The following is a 15,543-nucleotide window of genomic DNA, read 5'->3' on the forward strand; positions in this document are numbered from 1 at the left end:
TTTGGCTGTTCAGTGTTTTTTGTTTAATTTTGCTTTTAGGTACAAAGATTGCACAGCATTCTTCCACCCCCTATGCACATATCCTCTAGCATCACATGCAAATTTCTCTTGCACTAGTAATTTAATTGGACAGGTTTGTGGAGCTATGTAGAGGTAGTTACGGGGCCCTTTCAATCTACGTGCATGTTTTTATAAGCAGACTGTAGTGTCCAGCACTTTGTCTGTACATACATGTCAGCAGCCTGCTTCCCTTGAGCTCTTGTGAGGGTGTGTGTACACGTTATCAGGGATACAAATGCCTTATCAGACTGTGCCTGGTTAGCAGTTCAAGGAAGAACACTAAAACAAGCCCAGGGCTCCTGCATCTTTTGATCTACCTTGCAGGGAATTAGCAGTTGAAAAGCACCTTAAGCCTAAGGCAAGGTGAAATGAAAAAGCAGTGCCAGGTTTAGAGGGGAAAGGAGGACAGCTGTGCAAGAGGCAGGACTGAGATTCAAGGGAGTTGGTTCTCCTGCCTGCTACAGGCTTTCCAGAAACACAGAAGCGCTTGATGTAGTCAGTCTCCAAAACAGGTGTGATATGAGTTTTCTTTCATCTACCCTCTGCCCTAACTTCTTAGATCTCGTGCTCCCCAAGATAGAGACTATTGTTTCCCATGTTTGTACAATGCTTTGTGTGAGAAGACCTTGATCTTGGCTTGGGGTTTCCCACAGGCACTTAACTGTGTCATGGTGGCATGGGCAGACATCAGGGATGCCAGTTCAAGCCTTTCTCTCGCAAGGAAGATGCGTTTGAAAGTCCTTGTATTATCCTGACCTTCCTTCTCTTCCTCACACAAATCTGCCCTTGTGTCTTGCAGTGACAAGGTGGCAAGGCAGCTTTACTACTGTCATCTCAAAGAGCAAGTGCTCATGTCTCGGTGCAACCACAAAGAAGAAATCTATTTCCTGCTGGCTGCCTACAGCTTGCAGGCAGACTTGGGCAACTACAGGGAGGAGGTCCACACTGGGAAATATTTTGAACCTCAGGCATATTTCCCGCAATGGGTAAGTTTGAGAGGATCTTTCTGTCAACAACCTGCATGCAGCAGGAGCTATGTCAGGCTGGTACCTAGCTGCAGCCACACAACTTCCCCAGCTCCTGCTGATCTGCAAAGATCTGAAAGATCTGCACAAGCTAAGCTCTACGGAAAACCTCTGGGCCGCAATGCCAAGTATGTTGCTCTTTGGTCCTAGCTCTGCAATGCTTACCTCTGGGATGAAGAGACCTGGACCCCAAGGAGTAGTAACTGCTGTGCAGCGCCTCTGGTTCCTGCTTTGTCATTCATTTGAGGCTCAACCATAGCAAGGGAAAAGGGAATGGCCTAAAAATGGTTTTACATGCTTATTTGTAAGCACGTGTACATTAACTCGTGCCCTCCAAGACCTACAAATGGCTTGGAACGCCAAGAGTTACTTTTATTGTTGAATGAAGGCAAATTAGCTGAGAAACAAGAATTTGAAAAAAAAGAAAAAAAAAAAAAAAAGCCTGTCAGAGCTGGTTACCTGCAGGGAGTTCTCTTGTGGTGAAATGGTCAAGAAAACTGTTTTAAGCACTTTAGCATCCAGAGCAATAGGAAAAGAAGCTAGCAATGTTATGGATGCCTCCATTGCTGATACCTGCTGGGGAAGGATGTTTCCCAGAATGTGGACGTGGCCTCCTCTGCAGCCTGACTGTGGTCTGTCACCTGCTTTGGGGATAATGTTCAGAGCAGTGGCAGGGGTTGCATCACGGAGTCAAGGCTGGTGGAGTCTGCAGGCACAAGTCGCAGCCTGCCTGCCGTGCAGTGCAGAAGTGCTCCTTTCTCCACCAGCAGGTCTTCATCGGGTGCCCTGCCTTGCTACAGGGCACCTGGCACAAGGTAGCTAACAAAGGGCTGGAAAAACTGAGTCTGGTGCATGCAGTTTATGGGGCAGTTAAGTCTTATCGTAGACCATTGCTCATCTGGCAAACATTGCAAAGGCCAAGGCAAAGCCTGGCTCACCTGCGTTGAGCCACAGCCCCAAGCAAGTATGTGGGTGATTTATCACTACAAAGAGCAAAACCTGGCAGTCACAGGGACGCCTCTCTCCCTGCCCCTGGGCTGCTGTGGGGGAGATACTCCTCCTCCAGCATGTCCTCCTGCAACACGTGCTGGAGATCACCTTTGGAGATCATTTGGGCAAGAGCTGCCCCAAGCCTCCTGCTAGTGAGGAGAGGCGGCGTTGCCCCGGGGTGGGCAACCCAGCTTTGAACTGTGGAGCTGTACTTCTTTCTGCTGATGCTGCACAGCTGATGGCATCGATGTTGTTCTTCCCTGAGCCCAGCCTTCCTCGCGGGAGGGCAGTTTATCTGGCACAGCATGCAAGGAGAGCAGAGGTGTTACCCAAGAGAGTAAACAAGGGACTGAATTTAAAATGGAAGTGGGATTTGGGTGATGGGGTCCGGTTGCTTTGGGTCAGGACAGGCTGCTTCTGACAGGACATTCACAGGTACCTGGTGGGGTCTAGTTTTAAGCATCCTGCATGGCAGGGTATTTTGTGAAGTGAATTCAGCCAACACTTGTCTTACGTGTCACTGCTGCTCACGGCCTGGAAGGGGCCAGTCTGGCTGGGCTGCCCTGTAGTGTTGTCTGGAGAGAGCATGTGGCCAAGCATAGGAACTGGGTACTCACAGGGCAAGAGCAAAAAAAGGTCCACTGCAGGTTTCTCTACTGCTTAGCAAAGCTGCATGCCTGCCAACCACTCCAGACAGACACAAAATACCTTGAGATAGTGTTACCCTCCCCTTTGACTATGGAAATGCTAAGTAAGCCTAATGTGTAGTTTCTGGTCTTTAAAGTAAAAACAAAGCAAAACGCACAAAAAAAAAAAAAAAAGAAACCACACCAAAAAACCCACAACCCTCTAGCATTTCTGCAGTGCTGGGAGATGTTGCTGCTGATTGTGTTGGCATGCAGAGCTGTATTTGTTATCTGCCCATAAGCATTTAGGGATGCCAGGAGTTAGGGAAACTAATTCCAGCGCTTGAGAATGAAAAGAGCTGACACGAGCTCTGCAGTCTCTGTTATGATTTTGCCATCTACGATCTGTTGGGAGACATCAGTATCATCGGAGCTGCTTTAAATGCTTATCCTCCAGGGAGGTAGAGGTGAACCTGGGCTAACTTCTTGGGAGAATGCATGAACCTCTTCCACCTCCAGTCTTGGCTTTGCTGTTGATCACAGCTGCCTCTCGTGGGCTTCACTGAAGAGTTGCTGACCTGTTTGTTTTCCTTGTGGTTTAGATAATTGCAAAGAGAGGGAGCGACTACATCTTGAAACATGCCCCAGAGATGCACCGAGAACAGCAAGGCCTGAGTGCAAAGGAAGCTGTGCTGAAGTTCATTAAGGAGTCCTGCTTGTTGGAAGATGTGCCCGTCCACTTCTACAGGCTGCAGAAGGTTAAACAAAGAGCTTATTTTAAACATCTTTCTCCTCTTTAATTGGGTCACTGTTTTGTTTTTCACTTTCTGTCTAGTTGAAGAACAGTTGCCTCTGATTTGGAGAGGACAAACAAGTCTAAAATATCCAGGCTGTGAGACCTGTCCCCATAAACAAATTTGCTTCCAATTTGCTGGTGTAGCTGGAACATTATTTTGTCCCTCAGCCAACAAACTGGCCACAGGAATGGCAAAACTTAATTTTTGCTTTGTCCCTGCTTGTCAGTGTACTCGCACCAGGGAAATCACTGAGAAGCTGCACTTTGTTGCAGTCCACTGAAATGGTGACAGGAGGTCAGTCAGCTTTCACACAGACACCACATAATAACTGAAGGTGACACAAGTCATCCCACCTTTCTTACCTCCCTTCAACACTGTTGGAGTGCTGGGTATTTTTTTGGCTGTATGGTTTTCAGCTTTTTGGATTCCTTGATTGTTGCTCGTCCCTGAGTCTCTGCCTTTCCACCCAAGCCTGCTTTAACCAGATTTGCTTCACTTTGATGTGCTAAAAGTGTAGTCTAGAAATAGGACTGAAGAGAAGTTTTGTGTTCCACCTAGGTGAGTGAAACCTGCTCAAGCAATTAGGAATTGCATGAACTTCTTTTCTGAATGGAGCTGCTCTACCTTGTCAGACTCATGATTAAACATTTTGGCTGTTTGTGCTGGGTCAGAATTCAGTCTGGAAAGTTTCTGCTTCTTTTGACCAAACGTGGCAGCTCTAGTTACTGCAGAAACACAGAGAAGAGCCTTGCATATTCCAAAGGAGATAAATTCCACTTCGGTTTTCAATCTAGGGTTAGTTTCAGTCCTTCACAAACTAGCTGCTCCCCCTATCTCTATTCTGCCATTCTGTCCTCTCCGTTTTGATGCTAATGCTGTTAATGATGCAGTCATAAGAGGGTTGGTTACACTTGAATGCCATAAGAAATCCAGCTGGCAAGACATGGTATAATTTATATCTGAAGGCACTGGGGCTGTGAAACTGATTGCCCTTAATATCCAAATTTGAGTCTGACTTGAACTCATATTTTCTGCATTAACTCCTTTGTGTTGTTTTATCCACAACATGCTCTTCTTCCTGCTGCATGACACAAGGGATCTTGTGGTGGGGCATCCTCCTTCTGGGTGACTCCTGGGCCACAAAGCTCCTGATCGAGCTCACAGGGGTGCTGGGTGAAGGTGTTGGTGCACTGGCTGCCATGAGATTTCAGTAGCAGTCACTTCTATCTTACACCCTCCTTGTAGCTGCCACTGGGGTTGGGGACTCAAATAAAACAGGCAGCGCTGAGCACCATATCCCTTCTCCAGACCAGCACTGATTTATTAAAGCTCTTTGACTTTAGGAGGCAGAAAGCATTTCTTAGTGACTTTCAGCTGGAGTTCTGCTGGATATGGGTGTTAACAGAGGGGCAGAGGCTGAGGTAGATGTGACAGTGTGTGGCTTGCATCTTGACAGGCCAGGTGAGAAAGTCTTGGTGTGAAGTTTGAGCTCTGTGACTCCAGAAATTTTTACACAGCGATTTTCTTCCTCCTACTCCTCCTAGTAAGAGAAGTCTGTGTCGTCCCCCTCTGACTCCACCATGCCAGTAGAGAGATTGAGTTAACTAGTGCTGGACAGTTCGGGAATTTTTGGTTTTCAGTCTTTAAGCAAAGGAATCTCCTAATTAGAGAGAGATTATGTGGTATGAAGGTACAGCACGAGGAAAAACAAGGCAAATTTCCAGTTCAGCCTTAAGCACATAAAACTGTCTGTTCCCAACACTGAAATGAAAAGGTTAGGAGAAAAGTCCTGTAGCTTGGGGCATTGATTAGCTCTCTCCTGGCAAATGTAAACCTGAGGTCCAGCACGTGCCAGGGTGAGAACAGCCGTGCTGTGGTAAGGGGAAGGGGCAGACATCTTTTCTGTTTTGGGCTCTGTCATCTGGAGAGCGAGAGATGTGAATGTTTGCGCTAACAGCGGAGATGGCGGCGGTAGTAAGAGAGTCTGTTACAAATTGCCTCTGAGAACAGTAATGGTCCATGCCCTCAGATCACTTAAGCTGCAGGATTCCCTCTCTGGGGCTGTTTGGGGCATGTGCTGCTGGTGAAAAGCTGGAGATGTCCAGTACAAGGGGATTTGTAGGTGTTTCTGATCTCAGAATTTTTCAGGGATCAACAAGACAAGGTGCTTGTTAGAAACAATAAAAAGCAAATGGGCTGATGGCATCTGTCTGATGAGCAGTCCTGCTACCTCTCTTGCAGTAGGTGCCAGAACAAGAGCGTGGTCTTTGTAGATTAACCTTTGACTCCAGGCTCTTCTGTCCTTTTAGGATAAGAAGGAGGATCGCCCAACAGTTATCCTGGGCCTGACCCTTAGAGGAATGCACATCTATCAGGTAACAGGCTGCCATGAAAGCCTTCTGGTGTAGCATTAACTCTGCCTAGCTCCCCTGTCCTCCCCCCACCAGCACTCCTCTGCCTCCCCTGTGAGCAGCAGGCTCCGCATATCTTGCATTCTTGGTTGTTTGCAAATTCTTTGCACATCGCTGACTCCACCCTGTACCTGCCAGTTCCTGTGTCACCCCGAGTTTGATGTGTTGCAGGAGGTGAACCACGTTCGTCAGCTCCTCTACGACTTTCCCTGGTCGCACATCGGGAAGCTGGCGTTTCTGGTGAGTGTGACAGAACGGATGCCATCTGGCAGTGAGCTGCCCACCTGGGACCTGGCGAAGCTGTCGGCCTGCCCAAATTGCCATGTCAAGTCCTGTAACTCATACGCACAAGACTGCGGCTACCTCGGTTAGCCATGTGGCCAAAGACATGTTCGTGCTCACTCACTGGCATCTCTCCTCTTTATGCAGGGGAAAAAATTTGAGATACAGCCAGACGGTTTGCCCTCTGCACGGAAACTGGTTTACTACACAGGTTGCCCCTTCAGGTCACGGCACTTGCTGCAGCTCCTCAGCAACAGCCACCGGCTCTTTCTGAATATCCAGCCAGTGCTGAAGCAAATCCAAAAGCTGGAGGAGGCTGAAGGTATGTGGCAGAAGAGCAGGTGGCTTTGGTAAGGGGAAGAGTACATACAGTATGTTAGGCTTTGATATTTGTTTCTGGCACCAGCAGCTCCCACCTGAGAGCAGATCAGAACTCCTCGAATTTGTACTTTCTGATGGGGGATCTGACTGCTCCATGTCCATCTTGTCAACTCTAAGGAGTTCACATCCATCTCTGATGTGGATGTGGTCTACCTTGACTTCAGTAAGGCTTTTGACACCGTCTCCCACAGCATTCTCCTCAAGAAACTGGCTGCTCTTGGCTTGGACTGGCGCACGCTTCGTTGGGTTAGAAACTGGCTGGATAGCCGGGCCCAAAGAGTCGTGGTGAATGGAGCCAAGTCCAGTTGGAGGCCAGTCACTAGTGGCGTCCCCCAGGGCTCGGTGCTGGGGCCGGTCCTCTTTAATATCTTCATCGATGATCTGGACGAGGGCATCGAGTGCACCCTCAGTAAGTTCGCAGATGACACCAAGTTAGGTGCGTGTGTCGATCTGCTTGAGGGTAGGAAAGCTCTGCAGGAGGATCTGGATAGGCTGGACCGATGGGCTGAGGTCAACTGCATGAAGTTTAACAAGGCCAAGTGCCGGGTCCTGCACCTGGGGCGCAATAACCCCAAGCAGAGCTACAGGCTGGGAGAGGAATGGTTGGAAAGCTGCCAGGCAGAGAAGGACCTGGGAGTGATGGTGGACAGTCGGCTGAATATGAGCCAGCAGTGTGCTCAGGTGGCCAAGAAGGCCAACGGCATCCTGGCTTGTATTAGGAACAGCGTGACCAGCAGGGCTAGGGAGGTGATCGTCCCCCTGTACTCAGCTCTGGTGAGGCCGCACCTCGAGTACTGTGTTCAGTTTTGGGCCCCTCGCTACAAGAAGGACATGGAGGTGCTTGAGCGGGTGCAGAGAAGGGCGACGAAGCTGGTGAGGGGCCTGGAGAACAAGTCCTACGAGGAGCGGCTGAGGGAGCTGGGCTTGTTCAGCCTGGAGAAGAGGAGGCTCAGGGGTGACCTTATTGCTCTTTACAGATACCTTAAAGGAGGCTGTAGAGAGGTGGGGGTTGGCCTGTTCTCCCACGTGCCTGGTGACAGGACGAGGGGGAATGGGCTTAAGTTGAGCCAGGGGAGTTTTAGGTTAGATGTTAGGAAGAACTTCTTTACAGAAAGGGTTGTGAGGCATTGGAACAGGCTGCCCAGGGAAGTGGTGGAGTCACCATCCCTGGAAGTCTTCAAAAGACGCTTAGATGTACAGCTTAGGGATATGGTTTAGTGGAGGGCTGTTAGCGTTAGGTTGGAGGTTGGACTCGATGACCTTGAGGTCTCTTCCAACCTAGAAAATTCTGTGATTCTGTGATCTGTGATTCTGAAGTGGTGGCGCATGGTTACGTGGAATCAGTGTACGAGGAGAGGTGGCCGTTGGTGTCATAGAGCTTGGTTATTTCTGTCTTTTCCTTCAGTGGAGTTATAGAAGTGGCATGAAGCTGTGTGGGAACCACTAGTGCCATGTGCCAGCAACCTTTACAAAGGCTCACTAATCAAGCGTATGTTGGTAAAAGGCTCAGATTGCTTTCACAAACCCTTTGCATTCTTGGAAGTCCCTTTTTGGTGACTCTTTGTTGTTTACTCTGTTGTTGGTCAGATAGCAACATGGCAGTGTTTGTAAAAATTGCAACTGAACAGGTTCACTATTAAAAATGTTTCCAAAAATTTCCAGAGTCAAATTGGGATCTACTGCTTCTCTTGCTTGGCGTATATCCTGCCACCTGATTAGCTGCTATCTGTTTTTCCTATTTGGTAGTGGCCTTCTTAGAGGCTAGCTCATGTGAGTACTTGCTTCTCCTGGCTTTGTTCTTAAAATAACAGATTTCTGTCTTCTGAGAAAGGCAGAGGCATGGCAGATAGCAAGGCTTCCTTGGACTTGTGCTAGAGCTGCTGCCCTGTCTTTGTTGGCATTTTGAAATCCTGTTCCTTGCCAGACACTGTCAGGAAATCTCTGCTAACATTTTATTGCCTGCAATTCAGAGCTTAAATAAACATCTTACAACATTGTGGTAATACCTGGGGATGTGATTCAGGTGCCCAGACACAAATGTTTGAAATGCCCTGGTGCACCTCCCCCCCCTGCTTTCTAGCTTCCACTGCAGGGTGGGACGGATTTCTTCTAAATTGTTTTGTATCTCCTAGCTTCTTGTGGATTTCTTGTCCACCTTCAGCATCCTTCTTTTTGGGCCACAGAAAAGCCATGGGAGAAATCATTAATAAATGCCAGCCATAGAGATCCCATTCTTAGCTGTCTCCACACATTGGTGACTCTCTTGAGAAACAATCGATGTACTCTGTTTTAAAGACTGAACACTTAGGTTAGGTAAGCGATTCCTGCTTTGCTGCATTTCCTTCATTCTGGAAGGCAGTATTTCTGAATTATAACTGCCTCTAGCTGCCTGCTCTAATTCAGCAGATACTGGTTTTACTGTAAGTATGACTGTAGTTCTGTTGCAACCTGCTGGGCGTCCCAGTGTCTGTAGAATAAGCAGAACACAAAACTTGCTTTTCATTTATTTGTTCAGTAGCTGCAGCAATTTTCTTCACCATCAGGTTGTGCCTGTCCCAGAACTTCCCAGTTCTGTTACCCTTCCTGCAGTCTTGCTTAAAGTTTCCCCGGCCTTCTCTCCTCATTCTTTCTCAGAGAAGAAGCGCTACCGGGAGTCCTATATCAGCGACACGCTGGACATGGACCTGGACCCATGCGACAAGAACTCACGCGGCAGCGGGAGCAGCGTGGGCAGCCGGAGGGATAACCGCCTCTCGCGCCAGTCCACGGGGAGCCACGGCAGCTCTCACACCTCGGGCATTGAGGCTGACTCGAGGCACCGAGTGTCGGTGGAGATGTCAGTGGATGAGCCCTTCAGCATCGACCGAGTGCACAGGAAAGAGAAATCCTGCAGCTCAACCATCAGCTATGGTAGCTCTGGCATTGATAGCGGCAGTAAGGGGAGGGCTGAAGATGACTCTCAGGATGATGGTAAGGAATTTGGAGATGCAGAGTAACTTCTAAGCCTGCTTCTGCTTTCTACAGGAGAACGGAGAATAAGAAAACATGAAGCAACTCAGAGCAGGCATGTAATGCTAACCCTTCTCCTGCCGCTCTTTTCCTCCTAGATCTTGAGCTGGCAGTAGATGAGCCAGAGGAGGTGCCTGTAGATGAGCCTTTAGAAAGAGACCAGTTAGAGGAGGTCACTGTGGAAGAAGCTGTTGAATCTCTTCCTCTAGATGCTGCTAGCTGCCAAGGTGAGGTGGCTTTCTGCTACTGCTGAGTGCTTTTCTTGAGGCTGTAACATCAGAAAGATGTTTGGGCAATCAGGTGTAATCTGAGAGATCTAAGAAGCTGTGTCTTCTTCCAAACAAAGTGCTACTTACTGTCTACCTACTGCAGCAGTATTTGAAGTCAGCTCCTCTAGAGTTTAAAGGCCAGCACCTTACATTGTACAGTGTTACTTTCCCCTTTGTTCCTTAAGGTCTCCCCTTTCCCAGTTTAGCAAGTTACTGTGTTTATATGCAGTTAACGACAAAAAGATAACTGAGGCAAACCTTCTGTAGTGAAGAATTTAATTTAAAATCTTGTATACCACAAGACAGCCAAGGGGTTCAACCACAGATTAATGGGCAAGTTGCAGGAATTAATAGTTTAAGTTCTGTGGCTTATGCTATGGGGAATGCTAGACAACGGGTTCATGCAGGAGCTGTCTGGCCTTAAGACATAACAGGCTTCGTAGCAAATCAAGTTGGGCAAATACAGGAGAAGTTGGTAAAAAGCTGTTTTCTTGTGAGCTTTTAAATGTTGCTTCTTAGGGACAAACAGGAGTATTTGTGAGCAAAAACTCTCAGAATATTGAGGGTGCTTAGTGATGTATACTTGTATTTGTAGGATAGCACTGTCTGAGTGTAGCCTGTGAGGACAACTTCCCCTTTCTGCCAATAAAAACTCAAACCTGTAACGCTTCTTATTTCCTCCTTCTTTACAGCTGTAAATCAGGAGTCGCTGTCTGTGGTGCAAGTCACGCTAATAAAAATGAGAGGTCAAAGTGTGGAGTCCCTTCATCAGGTAAGGAGTGGTGCTTGGCAGGAAGGTCTGTGTGTGGGCGTTGAACCAAAGTCTAGTGTAATGGAGACAGCTGTAAATCAGGTGAACTTGATAGGTCTGTATTTGACTGATTGAAATGGTCTAACTGAAAACAGCTGTTGGCCAATGACTGCTGTTGGGAATAGGATGAGAGCAACATTTGGGTCCAGAAAAGTACAGAGAGGTTTGGAGCGACCAATGTGGAAATCTTGCAAACCAGCCATCATCTGCCTTAAGCTTCCAGACAGGAAATGGAAAATAAACCACTTGCAAATTTTCAGCACAATGTAGAGCCAAGACCATCCATACAGTTTGGATGTGGGTTGCAAGCTTGATCATCTTCCTGCTCCTGAAGCCAGAAGGAGCTCACATCAGAGCAAAACCAGATGTTCAAGCTCTAAAATTGCTATCATTTGTGTGATTATACTATGTGTATGCTGAAGTCTTTGTTGTCAACATTTTATTTTCATCCAACCCTTGAGAAAAGACAACTATATATGGTAAAATATGTCATATCGTAAGTTGGACTTTGGGAAAAGCTTATGAAGTTGTCTTTTTAAGGCCAAACAATATCTTTTTCAGCTTGTACCCACAGGGATGGAGGATGGAAATGTTTAGTTTCTTTATGTAAAAAAAAAAAAGCCTCTGCCTCTAGTTTTCTTTCTTGATCCGCATTATCCTTATCTGCTAAAAGAATTTAAAAAATCTATTCATCCTGTTGCCCTATACTCCTAGATTTTTTTTCTGAACAAGGACTTAAATTACTTTAAGACTTCTTTTCACTTCTCGTGCTTCTTACTGGACCCAGTCAAAAGTGATAAGGATTTCACTTATCAGTAAAGTACTCTGTTAAGTGCTGTGAGAGATGGAAAAAATAACCAAGCTTTTATATCAAAAGCTGAACGCTGTGCAGTACAAATCATAATGTACTTATTTCTGAATTTGAGTTGAATGACTGAAGACAGCAAGGCAAGGAGCAGGTATCTTGTTTAAAGTACTGGTTTTATGTTAATGCTTTCACCAACACACACTTAGGCTGTTAATTGATTGGGAGGCATCTGTTTTATAAGAGTGTTTCTGATCAGCACAGGACTGCTTAAGCAATTAAGAGACATCTCCTCACCCTGATGGCACTTGTATACATCAGATACTGTGTTTGCTTAGTGCTGGATGGACCATGCAGTATACATGTATGCCTGTTTCTGGGAGCACAGCTGAGTCAACACAGATTTCCTCAGGGTAGTTTTCTAGTTCCCATCCAGTGTAGGTGAGAGACTTAGTACTGGGAGGCGCTTCTCTGTGTTGCTAACAGAAATGTCTCGGCTTAATATTAAAATCAGCATGTAGAAGCTGATTGTCAAGACAGAGAGGAAGAAAAAACAGGTGGGGAAGTTGGAAATGTCTCGGATGGTCAGTAATGCCTCCAAAGAGGACACATCACTACAGCTTGTGTAGCATGACATCTTCCTCTGGGAATTACTGCTGCTTTGTTGCTCTTGTCTTCGTTTCTGAGCAATGTTATGTAGACAAAAGTATATGTTGCACTTAGTGAATTTTGGACACTAACCCATTAATTTGCATGGTTGTTACCAACTTTCCTTTCAGCTCCCAAGACTTTAAAAGACTTTAAGTAGCTTCATCTTGGTGTGTTCAAGCAGTTGGGGTGATTCTTTAATGCATGTGTTAGCGGAACCATGCAGTCAGTGTCAGTGTAAGTGTCAGGTTGTTCAGATGTCGTTAATACCTGCCCAGTGTTTTGTCCTTTGTACTGGACGCAGAGGACATGGTGCGTAGAGATTAGGATCTGGTGCAGTGAGGCAGGGTGGCTGCACACACTTGTAATTTCTTAATACTCCATAGCTTCTTCATTAAGCCGATATCCTTCAGAAGGCTGGTGGGGCTGTTTGAAGGAGCGGAAGAACAATTTGGAAAATTTGAAGCATGCGTAGCCAGCATCCTTAGGCAGTGCCTGAGCTCATCATTGTTATTCACGTGCATCTTACTGAACTGGCAGGTCAAATCGCCGAGAGGCAGGAGCTGCACGGACCAGCACAGCCAGAGTTTGGATGACATCCGCCTGTACAAGCACCGGCACCCGCCACTGAGTGCCACGCTGTCCTCGGACACATCCCACAGCTACACGTTTGGCTGCAGCCTGGAGGATAAGATGTCTGTCTACGGCTGCGTTTATTCCACAGCGGACTGCAAAACCAAGTCTGCCCTTTACGGGAAGCGATCCATGAACTGCCTCTCCTTGGATCTGCTGGGAGAGGACCAGCTGCCAGAGGAGTTCGTGGTGTAATGAGATTGGAGCTCTTCCATACCAGGAAACAGCACAGCATGGAAATATATACCTCATTCACACGTGTGATGTCACTGGGTCTTGTAGGAGATTGAGCAGCTTTGTTACTCAACTCCGTAATCAGCAAGTGGAATCGCTTCTGCAGACCTGACTACAGGGCAAATCAGCTGGAGTGTAGCACTTAACATTGGCGTTGGGAGGGTCTGCTGAGCAGAAAATGGAAGTGGGCTGCACCATTAGTAGTGACCAAAAAAACACAACCCAAAACTGGACCAAAATTGATTTATCAGAAAGATATTTACAAAGTCCATGGCCTTTTAGCTTCCTGCTTTTCTCTTGTGGTCCACTTATGTTAATGCTACTATACAAGTAGTTTGGTTGTCTTGAGCTTGTGCTGCTGCAGCACTGCTAGCGGTTGTCAGGTCAGGATATACTCTGAGCATATTTGGATGTCTGTGCATGGAAAAGTCTAGCCTTTTCTGATTGTAATGCACAGAAGTTGCCTGTTTGCTTTACTGGGAGCAAAACTTGCTCTGCCATGAGTTTTTTTTTTGTTTGTTTGTTTGTTTTGTTTTGTTTTCATGTAAGCATCCAGCCAAATACAGTGTAGGTTCTGTGTGTTTGTATTTTATTTTTTTTTAATGCAACAAATGGAACTGTCTGTCAGCTGTCTCTACTACTGCCATGGTATAGATGGGTAAATAAATCCCTATATCCTTGGGAGAGAGATGGGGGAAGGGATGAAACAAATAGCCATTTCTGAGCATACAGAGGACAAATTAAGAGCAGTAAATGACTGGCTCTCGAAGACAGGAGTGTGACTGGAGAATTTGTCCGGGCATGATCACCCCTTAAGTTGCATCATACGTTTATGTTGTTCTTTTCTTTATTTTTCATAGAACTGTTCCTTAGAATTTTTTACTCTGCTGGGGGCAGATGTGGACTGGAGAAAGTCGCTTTGGATAGACAAAGCTCCTAGTGGCTGTGTTCAACTTCATCCTGCATAGGTCACGCAAGTGTGTGTGAGCGATGCTGTAAGGCCTGTGATGTGATGATGGAGGCACGGGAGGGAACCAGGGGTACTTTGGGTGGTCTTGAGTCCCGTGGAGCTGGCCATCCTGGCTCCTGGCAGGAAAATAGCTGTAATTATGCTGTTTGATTAAGGCATTTGTCTGGTGTGGAAAACACACTGCTGCCCTGTTACATCCAAATAAATGTATAGTTTTTTTGATTTCCTTCCCTGCCTTTCCCCGCTGTTAGTACCCCCTCCCCATCAATTCCCAACATCTGGGAAGCTTGTACTTAGATCATGCATAACCTGCTTTGGACAGCAGGTGGACACTAACTGCTTTTCATGGCAAACTTAAGAAGCCGAATGATGCTGTTGTGCTGATTTGGGAAGTGTGTGTTGTACAGTGTTGATCAATTGGAAGATGAAGATGGCTGCTTTGGGAAAGGAAGGAAGTCAAACCACAACGAGGGAGGGTTCATGCTGCTGCCTTGACAAGCTTAGCAGTTGTCTGGTGAATTGCATTCCTGTACGCTGTCAAAATAGCAAATCTGTGAAGTCTGCAATCTCACTGTTTCTATGCAAGTGAATGTGGTGTAGAGAGACCACATCAGGCCACCAGATGCACCTGCATTTGCTGAAGTGACATCAGTGGCCGTACATCCTCGTTGACGAATCTAGCCCAAACTGTTAGCCGCATGTTTGAATGAATGGATGGACACAACTCACTGTAACCACAACTTAATTGACTGTGCCCTCTTTGATCATGCTGTTCTTTCTTCTCTTAATGCACAATTATGTGTGTTCACTGTAGCCTTTTTTCTATCCTTCCAAGCAAAGCCAAAATACCTTTAGAGTACCTGAAGCATATTTACAGTATCTAAAAAAAGCTCTCCTAAATGGACCTAAATGGTGAAGGACATCTGGCTGCTCGTGGACAGTCCAGTTAAGCCTTCCCTGATACTTGGGACCTATCTGGCCGTAAGCTGTGGGAGATTGTACCCCTCCAAGAACCAGGAGGAAGGTGGCAGTGCTGCAGGGAGCAGCTTTGCTCTTGCACCTGTTGCAGAGCTGGAGGGACAGCTCTAAAATACGGCAGGTATTGTTATTTGGAAAGGTGTCACAAAACAGGCATGTGTTCCACGTGCTCGCATACATGCACACTTGTCTCAAAGACAATCACAGTCATACCTGCCTCAGCCTGACCAGTTTTCTGAAGTGTTTATTAACCATTAAGAATGAGCAGCTTGGTATTTTATTTTCACAGCTACCAAACATTAACTAGAACTGGTGAAATGCTGCAGTCCTGGTGTTGCTGGTTCACAAAATATACCACTGCCTGACAGCAGTGTAATTGGCTCTTGCACAAGTCTCCGTTGCCTTGTATGTACATGGGGGTTCCCTGTATTTATTCACGGCTGGTGGGGAAGGCAAGTGCTCCAAGTCTTCATTCAGTGGTCTACGCAGTTCCCCCCAGTACTGTAAGTTACAAATGCATATGAAGGGGAGACTGGACACTTTTTTTTTATGTGTATAGACTGAGAGTGAATCAATGAATACCTTACAAGCACTGTGAATATCTATTATGCAAG

General features: G+C 46.6%; 1 protein-coding gene across 4 annotated transcripts in view; it reads left to right on the forward strand.

Annotated features, from left to right (window-relative positions):
- The window catches only part of FRMD1 (FERM domain containing 1), a 49,808-nt gene that overhangs the window by 24,099 nt on the left and 10,166 nt on the right, over positions 1–15,543 (forward strand). For 3 of the 4 annotated variants that reach the window (XM_084513457.1, XM_084513456.1, XM_084513455.1), the window contains exons 6-14: positions 860–1,046; positions 3,304–3,459; positions 5,808–5,873; positions 6,081–6,149; positions 6,339–6,513; positions 9,207–9,542; positions 9,680–9,808; positions 10,543–10,622; positions 12,655–13,750. In XM_084513457.1, coding sequence (XP_084369583.1) covers positions 860–1,046; positions 3,304–3,459; positions 5,808–5,873; positions 6,081–6,149; positions 6,339–6,513; positions 9,207–9,542; positions 9,680–9,808; positions 10,543–10,622; positions 12,655–12,942 — 1,486 coding nt within the window. In that variant the 3' untranslated portion in view covers positions 12,943–13,750. Of the gene's footprint in view, positions 1–859; positions 1,047–3,303; positions 3,460–5,807; positions 5,874–6,080; positions 6,150–6,338; positions 6,514–9,206; positions 9,543–9,679; positions 9,809–10,542; positions 10,623–12,654; positions 13,751–15,543 lie in introns of those variants that run through there. The other variant, XM_084513458.1, reaches the window with a different exon arrangement.

Source organism: Aythya ferina, assembly GCF_964211825.1.
Source record: "Aythya ferina genome assembly, chromosome: 3".
In the NCBI taxonomy this organism is placed as follows: domain Eukaryota; kingdom Metazoa; phylum Chordata; class Aves; order Anseriformes; family Anatidae; genus Aythya; species Aythya ferina.